This window comes from Mastigoproctus giganteus, chromosome 2 (genome assembly GCF_048544385.1).
Source record: "Mastigoproctus giganteus isolate SK-2022 chromosome 2, ASM4854438v1, whole genome shotgun sequence".
Lineage (NCBI taxonomy): Eukaryota > Metazoa > Arthropoda > Arachnida > Uropygi > Thelyphonidae > Mastigoproctus > Mastigoproctus giganteus.
Window position 1 is genome coordinate 240205199 of NC_143576.1, and position 22360 is coordinate 240227558.

General features: G+C 37.2%; 1 protein-coding gene across 1 annotated transcript in view; it reads left to right on the plus strand.

Annotated features, from left to right (window-relative positions):
- Positions 1-16170, plus strand: part of LOC150090297 (solute carrier family 60 member 1-like) — a 171256-nt gene extending 155086 nt beyond the window's left edge. Inside the window, exons 10-11 of the mRNA XM_090369068.1 lie at positions 2090-2207; positions 15860-16170. Coding sequence (XP_090225194.1) covers positions 2090-2207; positions 15860-16053 — 312 coding nt within the window. The 3' untranslated portion in view covers positions 16054-16170. The remainder of the gene's footprint in view (positions 1-2089; positions 2208-15859) is intronic.
- Positions 16171-22360: the final 6190 nt, after the last annotated feature.

A 22360-nucleotide genomic window follows, 5' to 3' on the forward strand; every position in this document is an offset into this window, starting at 1 on the left:
ACCTGCGGGGTGATCTGATGCGAGACAAATTTTTGGAGGATATGGATAGAAGTGTGTATTTTTTTCTTTTTCTTTTTTAACTGATGCTCTATAAGCTTGTTTTCTTGAATCATTTACCACGACTACTGCAATATTTCAAATATATCCCCACATTGTCTTGTATAGAGGGATGATGATATTCTTGTTAGTAAAGGTCCTATAAATCATGGCCAGGACATCACATGCCTTCCTATCTGCCTGTTTTTTCTGCATGGAAAATTTCATCTCAGATTTTATTTAAACATTTAAGTCTTTAACCACTTTAGTTTGTCCCCCCACCCCAGTCTCACTCGTGTCTGGATTTCTGTTTCTCACCTTACATTCAGAAAAATTAGCCTTTAGTTTCATTTTTCGGACCATGTATGCAACCAATCGAAGTGTTTTGAAAGCTTCATGGCCTGACTAGAATTGTTAGCCACCTTTACTATCTTTAAATCACCAATATTGTTTATTAGAAATAGAAAATTACCTTCAACTTCTAGTTTATTTATAGTAGCCTTCCAAGAGGGACGAATCAAATGCTTTACAAAAATCTGGATGAGAGACCCATGAGAGAAAAAAATATGACCACCTATCTATTGCGTTTAGGTCTGGCTTTCGCCGTGAAAAACACTTGTACCAGGCATGAAATCATCTCAATGAGTCAGTGGGCTGATGTCCTCAGACATCATGGACCAGCTGAACAGGACATCCCAGTTTGCCGAGGCACTGGCATGGACTGGCGAAAGCTGCATTCCATCACATCCCACAAATTCTTGATGAGACTGATGCTGGGTGAATTTGGTGGAAAGTAGAGCACACCAAGTGGTTGGACATGATCGTCTGCACGTGTAGCACAGTGGTATGGTCACCATCCTCCCCACACCGGGTGGAAAAGGCCCGGGTTCGAATCCCGTCAATGACGCGAAGAACTTTAATGGACTTTTTCACTTCGTGGCCGAGTTAGTCAGTCTCAGGCGTAGATAGCAGTTTTCCCCCCCAGAAACAGATTTTTCGTCCAGCAAACAGACAAATCCACCATAGAACACATGCAATTAACAGACATAAGACACAGAACGGCAGATGAATTTAATTATTCGGGTGGCCTAAACATAATAGTTTGGTTTTTTTTTTTGGTTGGACATGATCCTTTGACCATTCTTGCACAATCAGATCACAAGGGGCACTGTCCTGTTGAAATAAAACATTCGAAAAATGCTGATATCATCCAGGTAGTGGCTGTTCACCTCGTCCATCAGCATGATGGAGCTGGTACCTTGATTCATCAGATGAGGTGACGACTCTTTTCCAGTCGTCTAATGGTTAGGAACAGTGCTCTCGTATCCACTGCAGGCACACCCATTGATGATAGTTGGTCAATATGGACACTGACTACTTTGTCAGCCTATCTGCAAGAGCTTCTGCTAAATGGCGCGCTCGGAAATGTTTCTCTGTGGGCAGCGATTATAGTGTCATTAACTGAGGGATCGTGAGCCATCTATTGTTCTGGACAGCATGTGACAACCGCCGTTCACCTTGCCTGTCAACCAGGGGTGGCGTTCCCATCCAAGGCCCAAACGTAATGCATATTACCACAATGTTGGGTGGCTGTGCATCCCACTTTGACCATTCTCGCTACACCTTCACTGCAGCAGCCTTTGAACAGTCAACAATGCCTGCGGGTATTGAAATGCTTGCCTTGCTTCTCTAGGCCCGCAACTCATTTCCCGTTCAAACTCCATCATCTTTTCCTTCCTCACTGCACAGGCTCTGTACTGGTAAACTGGCAGGCACTACCAGTTTCGTCACTATATATGCTGCATCAGTCAGGAAAGTCACTTCTAGGTGTTATGGGATGCATTCACTTGTGGGGTGGTCATATACATGCATACTATAGTTTATTTTTGAGAAGCTAATAATTAGAAATTTCTGTGTGCTTTATTTAAGATATTAGAAGTGTCAAAATTTTGTGAAAAGAACATATTGAGTCGCTCTTTGTCTATCTATCTGTCCAGTGTTTCATAATCATTATACAGAATTGCTAATGTTATCCATTTTATTTTTTATTTAGGAATTTGATCGCAATGGACCCGTTAGTTTTCTTATAATAGGCATGGTTCTCTGTTTTGTGTCTCTTATTGTCTACATGTCGCTATGGCTAGCAGGACTTACTGTTATTCGACCAGACTGTAAGTATTCTTCTTTTCTATTTTTTTTATCCTGTATAATCATGTTTTTGATACTTCCTTTGTAGTAACAAAACGAAATACTCAATTTTAAAAGCATATTTTATTTTTGTTCTAATTAAACAAGACAACCACTTCCACATCAGTAACACCAATGTAGATATCAATGTGCAGTTTTCTGCACAGAAACTAATGTTGTGCCAAGTCCATTGGATTATGAATGATTTAAAGAAATTTATTACAAATTGTTTCAATTTGTTTCCTCATATTTGGTTGTGGACCTCCAGATTAATGAATCCACAAAGAAAATTACTGCAAGTTGACATGGTCTGTCAAGTATTGTCTGTAGGATGTACATTCACTAAGGCCAGAGATAATCGGGGGCTTCTGCAGGGCCCAAGGTCATTGCAGCTCACAATCATCCAAGATCGGAGACTGATACCTGCAATTAAAATTATATAACACCGGGGACGCCCTAATGTAGTAACTAAACACTGGGAAAGCTTAAGCACTCACCACTATAGACATACATACATATATATATATATTTCCCAGGCTTTCCCTTGTAACTGTTCCTTCTAGCCTGTAAAACAATGTATGGGAGAAATATAGAGCAAATTATAATTAGAATTGTAGTGGGTAAGATATGATATAGTTCCCTAATCTAACAGTTTCTAAAAACCCAACTCTCTCTTTCTCAGTGGAATCAACAAATATTCTTGCATATTTTCTATTCAAATGCATCGTCTCTTTAGAAATGCATTCCCTTTTGCTGTCAAGTGCTGGCCATTGTATGGAAAATTTCACTTTACAATCTTCTCCAGACAAGAGGTGGCTTAATATTATTAGTAGCTACATGCATCTCAATATCACCTTTTGTTCCTCTAAAAGACAATTTTTCTGTGAGATTAACTTTGTCCTATGGCAAACATGCCCTGGTTCTAATGATAATTGAGTCATCCTAAATTACAATTGCCTTTAGGACCAAAACTATCTGCCTTCTAATGTTCCCTCTGTACAACCTGGTGCACAAAAGGTTCCAGTATTGAGTTAGAAGTATGAATGCCTGATGAGCACTCTGATTTGATTTCTTCCAAGGCATTAATACTCTTCCTCTGGCAAACCAATTTTGTTCGACTAAAATTGATTGGTTTCTAACTGACAACACCATTATCAATACGTACATGATAATTATCCAAAAATATAGAAGTTGGAGTGTTTTAGGCATATCAGCTACTTAGGCCACATCACGATATATATATATGCCTGTATTCTGTGGTCAATTTCCTGATGATATTGGAAATTGGGTAGTCTGGATAAAGTTCGTACGCCTTCACCCAGTCATTTGTGCAAAAATGTGCAATTCAAGACTCGTAGGCCATATCTTTTTCCACAGTCCTGTCTTGGCTTTGGTGGCACCACTCCAAATCTTTTAATTTTTTTCCAGAAAGAAATGGGTTTCATATAGGTACACTGCTACCAAATCTAAGCTCCTTCAACTCCCGCAGCACAGTTCATTTGGAAATGAGTCTTTGCCTAAAGTGAATTACTTGTGGGTAGCATACATGAAATAATCACTGCCCTCCCCACACTGGGTGATAAAGACCCAATGTCATGAATTTTTATTGGCCTTTTCCAAAACATTGCTGAATTAGTCTTGAGCAAAGATAGCCTGTTTTTTTCCCCCAGAAACTTGGGAATTTTGTTCAGAAAACAGCAAATCAACCACAGAACATGCAATTTATAGACATTATATAGAGCACAATATGGCTTAAGTTGCTAATGGGCCTAAAATCCTATCAAAACTAACCAACCACCCTAAACTAAATTTTCATCATTTTATCTGCAGTGAACCTCTGTTCTGATAAACAACTGGCTTTAAATTCCTGTGGTGTCGTTCTTGGAGTGCCAACTTTCTGCTGTATTTCTTTCTTTTAGAGTCACATTCTCCTTCAATCTTTCAATATTGTATAGTTTTGAGATGGGTGCTTTTGACACACCAGTGACTTTGTTTTCTCAATTGTGTCTACTGTTAAACGTGCTCGAATAATAACACCTTTCCAAAAAATTGGAAAGCTCACTTCTCTCATGAACAGATTGATTTAAAAGTCACAGGAAAGTGCACAATAACTTGTGATCATACCATGTTACAACTTATACTTGCATATTGTAAGTTTAATTATTTGTTGACTCCAGTTAAAAATGAAAATGGTTTATAATATTCTAGACAGAAAGTGTAAGTCTTATAGAACAGTTAAAAATTATCAACAACAAAGATGTTTTTACAACATAGCACTAGCATGGAACTGAATTCCATGTTAAACATTTTCTGAGAGGACAGAAGTTTACTAAACTCTTAACAGGTAGCTAAATGAGTTTGTAATAACTGAGAGCAAAGTGGAGAAGAAATTGTTGCAGTTTAAACATAAAAAAGTCACCTGGGGTGGATGGAATCTATGCAGTTATATTGAAGGAGGCAGTGAGGGAAGTAAGCAAACCCTTAGCCATAATTATGAGAGCATCCTTAGATTCAGGGGTGGTCCCCATGGACTGGAGATGTGCAAATGTATCCCCAATTCACAAAGGGGGTGACACAAATAATTATATACCTGTTAGTTTAACTTCTGTTCTGGGAAAAATAATGTAGTCACTGGTTAAAGAAGTGATGCAGAAGACAACAGTAATAGCATTAGCAGAGACATACGATGCAAGAAAGAAAGCAAGCCTATGCAGCATTAGCCAAAAAAAAAAAAAAACTGCGCCCATTTCACCCCTCCTTTCATTCCAAATACCTGTCCAGCTCAGCTTTAACTTTATTTAGGCTGTCAACTTCCACAAAATATGGAAGTCTGTTCCACCAATCAATTACCTGCAGGCTAAAGGCAAACTTCCGCCCATCTATCCTACAACTGTCTTTCCTCAATTTAAATTTATGCCCTCTCAGGTGATTATTCTGAGCAAGAGGAAGAATCCCATCAGCATTGAGTATGCTCAAACCATTCAAGACTTTATACACCTCAATCAGATCACCTCGCAGGTGCCTAGTCTCCAAACACTGTAATCAGCAAAACTTAAGCCTTTCTTTGTAAGAGCAACCCTTTGTTCCATTCACTAATCTTGTTGCCCATCTCTGTACTCGTTCCAACAGCTCTACATCCTTCTTAAAATGAGGCCTCCAGACCTGTATACAGTACTCAAGGTGTGGCCTGACCATTGCCTTATACAAGGGGATAATCACCTCCTTATCCCCTGCTTGAAAAATTCCTGTATATCATTGACAAGACACTGAGCTACTCTTGCAGACCGTCTGCACTGCTCAGAGAACTTCATATCTGCCTGCACAATTACCACCAGGTCCTTTTCATTCTCCACCAATGTCAGTTTATTACCACAGAGTTGATACATTACTCTGGGGTTACTGATCCCATATGTAGTACTTTACATTTGTCAATGTTAAACTTCATTTGCCACCTCACAGCCCATCTGCTCAACTTTTCTAGACCCTGTTGCAGCAGTGTACTGTCATTAGTGTCCATAACAACCCTGCGTGTATTGTCTGCAAACTTAGACATTAAGCTTGATATACCATCATCAGTATCATTTATAAATACAGAAAACAACAATGGACCCAACACTAAACCCTGAGGAACTCCACTGTTAACATTAGTCCATGAAGAGCAGTGTTCATTGATTACCACGCTCTGTCTTCTCCCACTCACAAAGGAACTGGATGCAAAAAATAATTTTGATATCATATATTTGGATTTCAGGAAAGCTTTTGATACTGTTGCAGATGGAAGACTGCTTTACAAACTGGAGTAGTATGGCATTAAGGGCAAGTTGCTGCAATGAATAAAGGGCTGGTTGAGTGGGAGATGACAGAGGGTGGTAATAAATGGACACTGCTTTATGTGTACTAATGTTATTAGTGGTGTCCCCAGGGTTCGGTGCTGGGCCCATTCTTGTTTTGTGTATTTATCAATGAAAACATATCAGGCTTAATGTCCTAGTTTGCAGATGATACAAAGGCTGGCAGGGCTGTTAATGACAGTAAAGAGAGTATGCTACTGCAACAAGATCTGGAAAAGTTAGGTAGATGGGTTGAGAAGTAGAAACTAAAGTTTGACATTGACAAATGCAAAGTACTCCATATGGATAGCAATAACCGAAAAGAAATGTACCAACTGTGTGGTACTACATTCAGGGAGGTGGAGAATGAAAAAGTCCTGGGGGGTAATTGTGCAGTCAGTGAAGTTCTCTGAGTAGTGCAGATGAGCTGCCAGAGCAGGTCATGGAGTTTTGTCAATGATATATAGGAAGTTTGCTAGAAGAGACAAGGAGGTGATTATCCGCTTGTATAAGGCAATTGTAGGCCACACCTTAGGCACTGCATACAGATCTGGAGGCCTCATTTTAGGAAGGATGTTGAGTTGCTTGAGTGTGTACAGTGAAGGGCAACAAGATTGGTGAGAGGAACAAAGGGATGTGCTTACAAAGAAAGGCTTAAGTTCTGTAAGTTGCAGCATCTGGAGACTAGGCACCTGTGGGGTGATCTGATTGAGGTGTATAAGGCCTTGAATGGTTTGAGCATGCTCAATGCTGATGGGATTCTTCCTCTTGCTCAGAATAATCACTTGAGAGGGCATGAATTCAAATTGAGGAAAGACAGATGTAGGATAGATGTGCGGAAGTTTGCCTTTAGCCAGTGGGTATTTGGTTGGCGGAACAGACTTCCATCTTTTGTTGTGGAAGTTGATAGCTTAAATAAATTTAAGGCTGGACAAGACATTCATTTGCAGATTATTAATTGATTATAAGATGTACAAACGTGTACTATCAGATAGTACACATTTGTACTGTCTTATAATCAATTAATTACTATAATTCATAATACCTTTAAGGCCACTATACCTTTAAAGTGACATTTCAGGCATCCTACTGATATCCATCATCAGACCATGCTGTTAGGGATAGAAAATGAAAAAACGTAAAAATTTAGGAGCATTTGTAATTAATTATATTCCAATAAATATTGTGAATTTTAAGTCTAAGGATTTTAGGTTAAATTTCTGTTAAATTCTCCAACCCTAGAGGACCTATTTATAAAATATATTGTAGGTGTGGGGAGTACATAGGTAGAATCATATAGAAGACTCAACTGCAGAATCGAAGAATGTAAAACAGATGTACAATATGGAAGAATCCTAAAATCTGACACAGCCCCACATGCTTTCCAATGTGGTGACACATGGGACTTCAACAATACTAGAATCCTCTCTACAGACAACCAGTACAACGGAAAAAATTTTTTTAAAGAAGTCTTCTTTATAAAAATGTTTGGAGCCTCACCAATTAACAGAAAACAAGGAATGGAATTCAACTTTGAATATTTTCGCTTATTCAACAAAATAGAAGAAATGGAAAAATTGGAAAAAAACAAAAAAAGAAAACAGTCCAGATATCCAGAAGAGCAACCCACATACATCCTGATCCAGACTCCCAGAACCAGCCTGCACAACCACAGATGATCAGAGTATGAGGGTAAAGTTCACACCAAGGCTTCCATTATAACAAGAACTACTGGATCCAGGACAGTAAAACTTGGCACCTTACTATTGGTCAATAGATTTAATCCCTCACCAATAAATTAACTGTTAGCAGCACCTCTTGCCAGTATGCACATCAGATTTTCGAAGACTCGGCAAGCAGTTGTCTGACAGCAGGTAATGAATTTTATTTTATGTATGTTTCTCCTTATGTATTTACTTATTTCTTAATCTCTGTTTTCTAGTGTAACCCAAATGGAAATTTAAGCTAAAATCCTTTAGACTTAAAATTCACAATTAATATTTACTGGAATATAATTAATTACAAATGTTACCAAATTGTAGCCGTTTCTATCTTCTACCCCCAACAACATAGTCTGATGATGGGTATCAGTAAAATGCTTGAAACGTCACCTTAAATGTATATCTGTTTGGGCTACAAGCTTAATAAACTATATTATTAATTTCACATAGTATGAGTAGTTATCAATTATAGTAATTAATTTTATGGAATACAACCATGTAACATCCTTCTGTAACTATACAAATTTGTATATTTGATTTCAGTCAAACTGAAGGTTCTGCAGATTTACATCTGCAAGATGTCATGCAATAATAGGCTCCAATGTTTTCATTTCCGACAAATCGGCGACTATTTCCTCAGAAATCAAATTATGGATGATATAAAAATCGCACATAAGTGACAAAAACATCTTAATATGAAGAAGTGACTGAATCAAATCCAAGGCCAAGAATTCTCATGTAGCTCTCAAAAATGCTCTACATACAGCTTTTTATCATACTGAACAAAAATATAATTTAAAGTCTGTGATGACTGACACAACAGGCAACAATGTGATATTTAAAAAAGTAAAGGGGCTATGCTGCAAAATGTCACATTTCATCACCTGAAGCCATCTAAATTCCTGAATATTGTAGCAACTATGTGGTGCCACAATAAAGGTAGTGGAGACTGAAAGAAACATGGGAGTAATTGTACAGTCAGACATGAAGTTTCCTACTAGGGCAGCTCATGGGTCTTGTCAAAGATATACAGAGATGAGGAGGCGATTATCCCCTTGTATAAGGCAATGGTTGGGCCACATCTTGAGTACTGTACACAGGTCTGGAAGCCACATTTTTGGAAGGATGTGAATTTCTTGGAAACGGTTCAGAGATGAGCAACAAGATTAGTGTGAGGTTGAATAGTATTCTTATTAGAAAGTCTAGGCATCTGTGACAATATCTGAGCTGTTTAAGATAATTTGAATGGATTGAGTCAATTGGTTTAAGGCTATTCAAATGAATTGAGTCAACTGATTTAAGGCAATTTGAATGGACTGAATGCTGATGGAATCCATCCTTTTGCTTGGACTACACCTATAAGGAGCAAAAATTTAAATTGAGGAAAGATGGTTGTAGGATAAATGAGGAAATTTGTTTTCAGGTAGATGCATTTAATTACTGGAACAAACTACGATCTGGAGTTGTGGAAGTGGGCAATCTGAATAAAAATAAAGAAACAAATTGGACTGATGTGGGAAGTTTTTTTTTTTGGTTCTTGTATAAGCTTCCTTTTTGAACCTTCCTTCCTCTTTTATTGAACCTGTCATGATTTTTTGGGATGGAGTAAGTTTAGTAACTACAACTGGGGTGTTGGAAATTCATTTCAGGTTCATAACCAAACCCCTCATTTCATTATCAGTAACAATGCAATTGATGAAATTAGGGTTCATTTTACTCTTTCTTTTTCAGTGCCTCACAGTTTGTAGTGATGAACCTTTTAGAACAAATATGCTGATACTCAATACACAATAAGGTTTTTGGTCAAAATCGCCAAGCATGATCCAAAGGTGATTCCTAGTTCATCAACAATTTCTGAAATGGTTAACTGCTAATCAAATTTTTTTCATGCACTTATGCAATTGTTTATCATCATTGCTTGAGCTGAATGTCAGTTCAGATAGTCACATTTAAAGAAGCATCATCAAATGCAGTTCTAAAAATAAGGAGAATTTCTGCTGCATTCTCCTATATTTTTGTCCTACTTTCATATCATTATATGACAGAGACCTAAGACATGCTTCAAAAGAATGCTGCTCATTACTTGTTTGATGGAGCAGCAAGTGGATGGACCAATAATGTAGTGATCTCTATTATCCCTACAATTACTCATGATCTTCTCCCTCCACTTCCAATGCTCTTTTATAATAAATAAAATCTTAACTTTTTAAAGACTTTGTATATTCCTAACTGATAATAATAGTATAGTGGCAATAATGCGAGAAAACAAAGTAATATAGCATCAGCAAAAAAAAAAACCTACCCACCTGATCTGCCCATCTAATAATCTAATTCTTCCTTAAATTTATTCAAACAACCCACTTCCACAAAACTGGTTGGAAGTTTGTTCTGACAGTAAACTGCTGTCTGCCCAACTTATCTAGATCCAGCAAATAAATTTGCTGGATCTAGATAATAAATTAAAACAAATTTTCACACATTCTGCAACCATCCTTTTTAAATATATGTCCCCTTAAATATGTTGACTGAAAAAGGAGTAAAGATACCATAAACACCTAGTTTATGCAGTCCATTTAAAAATTACACAATTCAATCAGATCTCTTCACAGGTGTCTACTTTCCAAGCACTGCAACTTATAGAATTGAAGTCTTTCATAGTAAGAATATCCTTTTATATTCTTAACTAATCTTGTCACTCTTCTCAGGACCCAATTCCAAGAGAGCAACACTGTTCTTAATATGAGACTTTCAAACATGTATGTAGTACTCAAGATGTAGTGTAATTATTGCCTCATAGAATAAGATTCCTTGTCTGAACTGGAAAGATCCCTGTATATTACTGAAAGTACCTTATGAGCTGTCCTAGCAGCACAGTCTATGTGCACTGCTCAGACAATTTCATGTCAAACTATCTCTTTCATTGTTCACCACTTTGCATGTGGTACCACCTAATTGATATGTTAGCCTGAGATTACTGCAACATATGCAGTACCTTGCATTTAACACTGCATCATATGCAAAGTTAGACAATGAGCTGTTTGATGTGCCTTCATCAATATTATTAATGAACATTGAAAACAGGAAGGAGCCCAGCACTAAACTTCATGGGAATCAACAATATCATTAATCGAAGAAGAGCAGTGCCAACTTATAATGACCTTGTATTTTGCTACTCAACCTTCCAACAGCAGTCCATAGCAGTAACTTTTCCTCATGCCATACTTCTCCAACTTGTATAGCAGTCTTTCACATGGAACAGTGTCAACAGCTTTTCTGAAATCTAAGTATATGATGTAAATATTATATTTTGCATCCAGTTCCTTTGTTATTGAATCACAATGACTAATCAGATTGGTCAGACATGAGCAGCCTTTAAGAAATCCATGCTGTGATTTTTGAATAACTGTATTCCTATCAAGGTGATCCTGCAATACGTCTTTAACCACTGACTTCATTATTTTCCCTGGAACAGAAATAAAGCATATGGGTCTCTAATTATTCACTTTTGCCTTTCGATCCCCTTTGCAAATGGGAGACATTTGCAGATTTCTAATCTGTAGGGAAACCAAGGATGAAACCAAGTATGCTCTCATAACTATGTCTAAAGGTTTGCTTACCTCTTTTCTCCTGCTTCTCTTAATATACACTCATGAGCCAAAACACTATGACCATCTACCTAATAGCATGCTGGGCCACCTTTCGGCATGATAACCACTTGCACCTGGCATGACATCAAGTCCATGAGACTGCAAGGTATCTGCAGGTGTCCTGGACCAGCAGGACAGAAGTATATCCCAGAGTTTGGCAACAAAGTGAGGTACTGGCATGGGCTAGCAAATGCCAAGTTCCACTGCATTCCACAAATGTTTGATGGGATTGATTTTGGAGGAATCTGGTGGACAGGGGAGCACATGAAATGCTTGGACATGATCCTTGGGCCATTCCAGCACAATGCAGCCATTATGACAAAGGGCATTGTCTTGTTGAAAGAGTACCTTGGCATCTAGATGCATAGTCAGTCACGATATAGTGCAAAACTTGGTCCAAAACAATGCTGAGGTAGGATCTGGCAGTGAGATTGTGTTCAATGGGAATGAGGAGACACAGTGATGTCCATGAAAACATCCTGTAAACCATGATGCCACTGCTGCACTCTTCTGCCGTGAATTCATTCTCCAAACTCTGTCAGGTCCTTCTTTTTCATCATTTCATGCAGTCTGTGTGCAGCTGTTCAACTGCTCATGATTGAACATGCACCCACCCAGTGGCATAGTGGAGGTGCAACCTTGATTCATCAGACTGGGTGACTCTTTTCCAGTCATCCAATGTCCAGGAATGATGCTCTCATGTCACTACAGGCAAAGGTGTCAATGATGGTTGGTCAACACATGAACAGGCTGCCTTCTCTGTAGGCCTATTGGCAACAACATCACTGGATGTGTGCTTGGAAACATTTCTCTCTGCACAACTATCATCCAGTGGTGGTCTCTGTCCTGGCATGTTGGCCGGTTGTGCATCTCTCTTTGGACCATTCCCACTAGACCTTCCCTGTAGTGGCCCTCAAACAGCCAATAATGACTGCAAAGTGACAATGCTGATATGCTGTATCTACTTTCCCAGTGCCGTAAATTCATTCTCCAAACTCTGTCAGGTCCTTCTTTTTCATAATTTCATGGGCTTTGTACTGGTGAACTGATGGGCACTACTTGTGCCATCACTATTTATGCTGCTTTGGTAACATCACTCCTAGATGTTGTAGGATGCATTCACTTATGAAGACAGAAGTGATCAAAATTTTTTGGCTCATGATTGTAATTGGATGGATTCCTTGCCTCCAGGTGACTTATTTACTTTTAGCTTCAATTTCTCTTCCACTTTCTTCTCAGTTATCACAACATCATTTAGTTCCCAATTTTAATCTAGTATACTCATATTCCCATCCCTAAGAATGTATTCAGTCATGAATATTTATTCACTTTGTCAGCAACCTGAATAGTATCATTATGCCATACATATATTTAGTGGGTCAATGTGGTGAATCCCTTTTCTTCTAGTGCTAATTATAAGCAAAGAATCCATTGCTACTTTTCTTTGCCAAAAATTTCTCATAATTTGTCTTATGAGAAATCTTGGGTTAAGAATTAGTCAAAGATAAACCTTAGCTTACCCATGGGAAATCTCTCCTTAGTGACTTGATTGCAGATTAGTTTATAGTTACTGCAGGTTTCTATGTCATCTGATAATTTATAATCATTCCATGTTTTTCTTTTTTCCTTCTCTGACACTAGTCTCACCAGTCCATATGGCATTCATTCAGGTCTAAAGTTTGAATATCTCAGTATGAAAAGCTTGGTAGCATCAATGATTACTTCTCTGAATGCTTCCCATTTAGAATTTGCCAATGGTAACATTATCAGTTAGTCCCATTAAGAAGAATTTAAAAACTGTCTAGCACCTCTGTAGCCAGGTGGGCAGGAGCAGCAGTGCATAGCACACGCCTCTTGATTAGACCGGGGTTCGAGCCCATGCCCGCCAAATACAGAGGATGCGGAAAGGTCAGGGAATGACCACCGCATATCCCTGGAGCAATATGGCCTTAGTTGCTAATGCTCCTAAAAACCAAATAACAAACAAACAATAACAAAACAAAAACTGTCTAAGACCATTTCTCCTATATCACCTCCATGGGAGAAAATTCTTTTCCTTCACCCTAGACAGTAGTTACATTTTTAAGTAAATGCTCACATCAATATATTATGATCATTGCCACCTATCGGGTCATTTATCTGCAGATTCTTAGAGAATGAAGAGTTGCTGCTGTTAATCAGATAAAGAATATTAAAATATTGCCTTCCTTCATTGCTTCTCTAATATGTTGGTGTAGAAAACAGTCATCAAATAAATCCACAAAATCTTGTTACTGTGGATTTAACCAACTGACAAGTTCCAGTCAACATCTGGAGAGTTAAAATCTCCCATTACAAGATATTCTGATTTGCTGGCCCACTCTGTTTGTCTCTATAGTTGTTCATGACCCTGCTCAGGTAGCTAACAAACTAAATGAATATTTTGCATCGACATTCACACATGAGGAGTTATTCAGCGAGGGGAATGCCAGAGGCGTATTCAACTCTAGCAGTAAGCTAGAGAACCTTGTAATAACTGAGAGTAAAGTGGAGGAGAAATTGTTGAAGATAAACACAAGATAGGCACCTGGGGTGGATGGGATCTATCCAGTTATATTAAAGGAGGCAGCAAAGGAAGTAAGCAAACCCTTAGCCATAATTATGAGAGCTTCCTTGGACTCAGGGGAAGTACCCATGGACTGGAGATGTGCAAATGTGACCCCAATTCACAAGGGAGGATCAAACGCTGACACAAGTAATTATAGACCTGTGAGTTTAACTTCTGTTCCCAGAAAATTAATGGAGGCACTGGTTAAAGAAGCACTGCAGGATCATCTAGACAAGACTTCAGTTATAGCTCGGACACAGCATGGTTTTGTTAAGGGGAAGTCTTGCCTGACCAATTTGATTGGATACTATGATGCAGTCACAAAAGAACTGGATGCAGGGAATAACTTTGATATTATATACTTGGATCTTAGAAAGGCTTTTGATACTGTTGCAGATGGAAGACTGCTGCACAAAGTGGAGCAGTGTGGGATTGGAGGCAAATTGCTGCTATGGATAAAGGGGTGGTTGAGGGGGAGAAGACAGAGTGGTAATCAATGGACACTGCTCATCGTGGACTAATGTTATTAGTGGAGTTCCCTCAGGGTTCAGTATTGGGTCCTTTATTGTTCTCTGTATTTATAAATGATATTGATGATGGTATATCAAGCTTAATGTCCAAGTTTGCAGATGATACGAAGGTTGGCAGGGTTGTCAAGGACACTACTGACACTATGCTGCTGCAACAGGATCTGGAAAGGTTGAGCAGATGGGCTGAGAGGTGGCAAATGAAGTTTAACATTGGCAAATGTAAAGTACAACATATGGGAAACAGCAACCCCAGAGCAACATATCAACTCTGTGGTACTACACTGACAGTGGTAGAGAATGAAAGGGACCTGGGGGTGGTTGTGCAGGCAGATATGAAGTTCTCTGAGCAGTGCAGACGGGCTGCAAGAGTAGTTCATGGTGTATTGTCAATGATATATAGGAATTTTTCTAGCAGGGTTAAGGAGATGATTATTCCCTTGTATAAGGCAATGGTCAGGCCACACCTAGAGTACTGTATACAGGCCTGGAGGCCTCATTTCAAGAAGGATGTAGAGCTGCTGGAACGAGTACAGAGAAGAGCAACAAGATTAGTGAATGGAACAAAGGGGTGCTCTTACGAAGAAAGGCTTAAGTTTTGCGAATTACAGTGTTTGGAGACTAGGCACCAGCGAGGTGATCTGATAGAGGTGTACAAAGCCTTGAATGGTTTGAGCATGCTCAATGCTGATGGGATTCTTCCTCTTGCTCAGAATAATCACCTGAGAGGGCATAAGTTCAAATTGAGGAAAGACAGATGTAGGATAGATGTGCAGAAATTTGCCTTTAGCCAGAGGGTGGTTGGTAGGTGGAACAGACTTCCATCCCTTGTCGTGGAAGTTGATAGCCTAAATAAGTTTAAGGCTCAGCTGGACAGGTATTTCGAACGAACAGAGGGGTGAAGTGGAAGTGGTTATTTTTTATTTATTTATTTTACTTTATTTTTTTTTTTTTTGGCTGATGCTGCATAAGCTTGCTTTCTTGCATCAAATGCCTCTACTAATGCTAATGCTAATTACACACAGATAAATTTAGGTAAATAAACTTGGTCTTAGGTAAATTTAGAAAGAGACTGAATTAATACTCTGATGAAACTGTTGAAAGAGATGAAGGTTGTAAAGTATTTAGTAGTATTTTTATAATTCTATTTAATTTTTAAAAGTCTAATGTTACCCAATCTTTGCTTCCTTGAATCATTTTTCCACAACTAATGTGTTTCAGTTATCGTAATTGATGGCGATGTACATTAAATATTTTTTTTATCTAAACCAAGAGATGGTAGATTTTAAAGACATTTAATTAAATAATTTATTGCCTCTTTTAGCTACTCCAGATTTCATCACATGGTGTAGCAAATGTTTACCTGGCACCTCCACTCAAGAAGGAGAAGATACAAGTCTTGTCAATCAAAATGTGCAATATTACTCACGTATGCGCTCGAGCCTCTCTGATATCAGCCTTGAGGAGCAAGATAGTGGTGTCAACATTGTGAAAAAGGAAGGTTTAGGAAATGCGTGACAGCAGTTTCTCTTCTCTACTCCGAAATGTCTACATTCCCGTTATTCATAGCAAATGTGTTGTAACTTACTGTCACCTTTAACCTCCGTCTAAAATAAACATGTTACAGAAACTGAACACATTGTATTTAATATAATCCAGGACAGTAAAACTAGTTTTACTGTCCTGGTACGTGTGAAATAAAAAACATAATATACAGGAATTTCAATTAAATGGTACTGGGGATGAAATTTTTGATATTGATTTTTGAAATTTGATATTAATAGTGGACCAAGCATTGCCATTCCTCTTTTACAATTTATAAAAATTTTTAAAATTTTGCTTAATCAGCTGTTTTTTTTTTTTTTTTTTTTTCACAATGAGAAAATTATCCCCTGCCCTCAGTTTAGTCTAAAAACATTATGATTATACTACTTCTGAAATGAATGTAAACCGATTTTATATGAAGAAGAAAAAAATTATGGCGGCGAAGGTAAAGAAAGCCCACACGAGAAGCACGGAAAATTTCGAAAAAGTTTACATGTGAAACTACATTACAAACATTTTTTACGATTGTTTGTTTGTTTGTTATTTGGTTTTTAGGAGCATTAGCAACTAAGGCCATATTGCTCCGGGATATGCAGTGGTCATTCCCTGACCTTTCCGCATCCTCCGTATTTGGTGGTGACGGGCTCGAACCCCGATCTAATCAAGAAGCGTGTGCTACGCACTGCTGCTCCTTCCCACCTGGCTACGGAGGCCATTTTTTACGACGGCAGAACTTTAAATATGACTCTGTTCGTGATTCAATTAGTGATTCTAAAGAAAAAAGGTCAGGCTACCTCCTCTCCACTTTGGGATGGTTTCAAGCTCTCGTGGGATTCAACTTCTACTCCAGACCGATAACACCCACTATCTGTTTACTGAGTAAGCAACAATACAAATGCCGTAACAGCAAAGTACTTTTATCGGTAAATTTCATCGAATTTTTTTTATTATTATTATTATTAGCTATATGGTGCTGTTGTTGTTGTTATTTGGTTTTTAGGAGCATTAGCAACTAAGGCCATATTGCTCCGGGAATATGCGGTGGTCATTCCCTGACCTATCCGCATCCTCCGTATTTGGTGGTGACGGGCTCGAACCCCGGTCTAATCAAGAAGCGTGTGCTACGCACTGCTGCTCCTTCCCACCTGGCTACAGAGGAGCCCCCTATATGGTGCAAGGAAGCCTGGGGCTTATGCTGCACTAGCCAAAAAAAATTCCCGAGTTACCCTAAGAGAGAAAGAGAGAGTTGAAAGAGAAGAGTGATGATATCCAGCTCAGGACCCTGGGTGTGCCAAGCCCATACTCACCAGTGAGGAGATGCAATGCAAATTTCCCTCATACAGTTAGCTGTTCCACAGTAAAATACGTACCAAAGAGCAAACATCATGTACAACTGTTGTGTTTGCTATTTTTATTTCAAAATTTACATACAACTATTGTTTTTTGTTTTTTTTTTCTTCCTTCAAATATAATCAGTTTATGTTTGTTTCCAAATTACACTGATGATATTTTAAGACTAAACCAAGCAACAACTTTTCCACTGAGAAAAAAGCAGCTGATTGGGAAAAATTGCATTTAGAAATCATAAAATGAACACATTTTAACATAAAATTCAAACTTCGGCCCAAATATGGAAAAAAAGTTTTGGAAGACAAATAGTCTAAACCTAAAAATAAATGAGACACACCGTGGTGCCACTTAATTGAAACATCCTGTATATGATTTCAGCAGCAGATTTATTTGAAATTGATTTCTAAGGGTTGTAGAAAAGATAGGAATTATGTTTCTCATCCATGGAAGGCAACAAATGCTACCTGCATGCTAGTGTTTTCTGGAAGTTCATAGGTAACATCATTATGGCTTGTTATGTGTTTATCTTAGAGTTCTCTAAGCTTGGGAAAGAGATAAAAGTTATGGTGACTCATATTTGGTGGACTGGATTGTTTCCCAGTTTCAGTGATCTACAAGATTCTCAACACTAATAGCCACATGCAATATGCATTATAGCGTAACACAGTAGATATTTCTATGAAATGTCACCACTTTTCTATACAGCAAGGATTGTGAACATATCACTGCACATTTCTTAAGCATCATACAACTGTGTTGAAAGGAGCAAATGCATAATCATTCTTCCAGAAACAATGCATACTACTGACTGCCTAAATGGTGCATGTCATTTCTGCACGAGTGTATCTATGGACCAATCTAATGTTTCCAACATTTCCTGATGCTAGGCCATATCAAGACCTTTAAATACCTTTTAAGTACCTACAAACAAGAAAATACTGTCCCTCCTTACTACATCAAAAGGTCTCAAGTAATATTATATTCACTGTGCTACTGCACAGTAAGGGCAGGACCATGTTTCCACCTTAACATGGTCCTGCTTGACATAATTCCTTGTGACTTTTGTCTCTTTTTCAAGAATCCCTGTGAGATTAGGATTTTACCATGCAAGCCATAGGAATGACACCTAGTGACATTTAGAAATGCTGTTTTACAGACAGTATTTATTGTCTTCTATGCAGGTGATAGATTAGGGTTATTAGGTGGTAAATGACTCTCATCAACTGGTGCAATACCACGGCTTTGCTTATTGGAAGTTTGAAGTGGTGAAACCCATGTTTAGTCTCTAGAGCAGTTTCCAGCATCCCCCCCCCCCCCCATAATTCTCTTTCAACCCATGCATGGTACTAAGTACTATAAGTTTTGATACCTTTCGTGTTTGGGGATTTCATAAAAAAAAAAAAAAAAAAAGGTGGGAGCACATTAATACAAATGACCAAAGGTTATACTGAATATACTGAATGAATATGATTAAAAACCATGCAAATAAGCAGCTTTTTCCTGAATTTACCATTATGCTATTTTTTGTGATGATTCTCATATAATTTTATATTTTTTTTAAATTAAAAATATACCTAAAACACATTTTAATACACTACAAATGTATTTACAAAAAGTGAACTACAGAAAACTATAGTTATCTAAAGAAATTCCTTCAAAGAAGAGCTACAAGAGCACAGAAACAGTAACTTTGTCCTTATATTTTAATGATGTATTTTTACAATGTATTATCTGAGTTTTCTAGATGGCATATACCAGAAAATAGATGAGCACAAAAATTCCAAATACAGCAGGAAATGCTATCCTTGCATACTGGTCCAAATCTATATGGCTCATACGTACAGTAAAATACGAATGTGAAAAGGATGCTTCTACTCCCCCATCTTCTACTTTAGTTAGGCCAGCCTTCGAATCAGTTGCTTTCTAAAAACAGAAAAATGTTCAGTAAGATACCTTATTCTAAAGTCATTGTAGTAAATTCGAGTTTATGTACTATTATCAATTTCTAATATGTTAAAAATATAGAAAAATAGGATACTGCAATAAGCCAAAATATTTTAGGATTTACCTAAAACTGTCTTAGGTAAATCCTAAGTAGTAGTAGTCAGGCTGAGTCTAACTTAGGGTATAATGGCAATTGCTGAAATCTCTATATAACTGTAGTGCTGCTAATGGGTTAGGAAGCTAGAAGGATGTTAATGCTGGCTTTGAATATCTATAGATGGCCATGTTTAGGAAATATGGTAGTGCACACGATGAACATTTTAACACGTTTAGAAGAAAGAGATGAAATCATAAATATTAGTTTGGAAAAATAATGCCTGTAGAAATAACTGTAGAAAAAGGAATAAAAAGCAAACAGAAATGAAACAACCAAGTTCATTAAGAGCTAACGTGAAACCCAATAAAAGGTGCATGGCCCTCTCCCTTCATGTTTGTATGTATTTGTGTGTGTCCACATATTTATAACAATTATAAATGTTGCAATTTATAAGCAACATCATCATCATGTGAGGGTCAAAAAGCAACATGTCAATTCTAACAAATAAAATACGAATGTGAAATTTTATTTTATAAATCAATAAAATAAAAACATTTTTATTATTTTAAGTTTGTCAATTTTTTTGCTGATTATTAAAAATTAATTTAATTACTTAAACGTAATACATGTATTAATATTATGAAGAACTGCAGGCTGTAGTCCCCTTATTCCTCTCCCTCCCCTTATTCCTCCCCCTCCCCTCTTGTCATGCCTAAACAGGTGTGATATGAAGTAGAATGAATCTGAGAGGGAATAATCACTGATTAACTAAACATCTCACTTTGGAACAGATTCAAAGAATTTTAGAAATGTTCTGGAAAGAATCACTCTAGATGTGCAAAGAGCACTGGAGGCAAAATAGTAAATTTAGTGTGTTTGACACCGAGAACTGCAATATTGAACAAGAAAGTGTATGTGAAAAACATTCTCTTTTGTGATAAATGACAAGAAGTCAAGACTGAAAACCAGTCTCAACACTGACATTTAAGGAACTGATGGTAGATATACTTAGAACTTTTAGTTGTTGTGCGGTGAAAGATCTGTCAAAAGAGATGGAGTGCAGTATATCATCATTAGCAAAACTGTCACTGGAAAGACACTGACACACATAAGGAAATGGCATCTCCTTTTCCTTATGTGAAAGAACAGAACTTGGGGTATATAATAAACCATAGTTATTTCACATATTTAAAATAATCCAGAATTAGTTCAGATATTTGAAAATAAAGGGCAATCCATTCACCACAAAATGTGAGTATACAGAGGAAACTGCCTATTGAAATTTAAAAGGTTTAAGGCAGACAATAGGTGGGAACTAGTTTAGAAGAGCATAAACTGATTTTATATGAAGAAGAAAAAAATTATAGCATAACATGATATTCTCCAAAATCTTGCACAAAACTGATTGATGGAGAAAGTCAAAAGTCTACCTATGTACATTCAAACTGAAAACTGTAAATATTAGTTGTTACTTTGCCTAATTTTAAAATATAAAATTTTAAAATTAGGCAAAGTAAAAGTATGGCACAAATTTTAGGGTGAGAAACTGAGAACAACTGATTTGTTAATATTTCAATGGGAATTATTAATGATTTATAAGCATCACAGCTTGCAAACTTTATTGCAGTGATCTCTGGGTGACTTTTAAATATCCCGACACCACTAGGAGTCTAATGATGAAAACCTCAGTGATCTCAGTGGGTACTCTGTGGGTCCACTATGTCCAGTCCAACCAGTTATGTGTTTTAACATTCACCTAATCAGCAAAACTGAGTATAATCACTAGCAGGTAGCATAAAATAATGTGACATGTTGCTATCTTGTTGAAACCAGAATACTTTATCTTGATGTCCAGAGCATCAAGTACAAATGTATTTAACATTATTCAATAAATCAATTAATCTGTTGGCAGTTGATACTGAATAATAGTAAAAACCTATGAGTACCACAAGTTATGTGTTTTAACATTCACCAATAACAACTATATTGATTATAACAACTACAATTTTTATGTTACCTTCTGTGTTTGGGGGTTTCATAAAAAAAAAAAAAAAACCTATAATGATTCATAACTTCAGTTAAGTGAAATCAAAGTTCATCACTTCACATGTTATGAAGCAATACTGCTCCCACTGCTTGTTTATTTCTCAAACAATCGGACCAAAATTCTTTACGTATATTGTCAACATGTGTAAGCCTTAACATTCAGTGTTTGGTACATATCAGTCTAAACGTTATTTAAATTTATACATTAAAGATTTCGAATAAAAAAAATGATGAATTATTTCATCTACATGCTCTTAGCAATGTAGTACACATATTTTTTACTGATTGTTACTAACTAATTTTATTACATGCACTTCTCTTAAATATACTTTTGAATTATTTTACAGACATATTGATTTGTAAAATTTATAATTGCTGTAGATAAAAAATAAGCAAGTGTTTCAAACTTTATTTTTTAAAGAAAAATTTTCTAATAATTAAATCAATTGGTAATCAAATCAATTTTCCAAATCCTAACAAGATGAATCCACTTAAATTTCAGAAAAAAAATTCACAAATATTAAATCTTGTTATAACGGTATAAGAAACTAAGTGGAATACCAGGAACTTTAAATGACATGTGATAGGTACATGGCTGTGCTCAGCTGATTACAAAGGTATACTGTGAATATAGTATACTATGATAAAGAAAGACTTTTGGCAAATGGAAAAAAAAATTAATCAATCACCTACTGAGCACCTTAGAAAAATTATTAGGGTCTTAGTCACTTCTAAATTCCCTTGGACTCAGGGGAGGTACCCATGGACTAGAGATGTGCAAATGCGACTCCAATTCACAAAGGAGGATCAAAGGCTGACACAAGTAATTATGCCGAGTGGGTA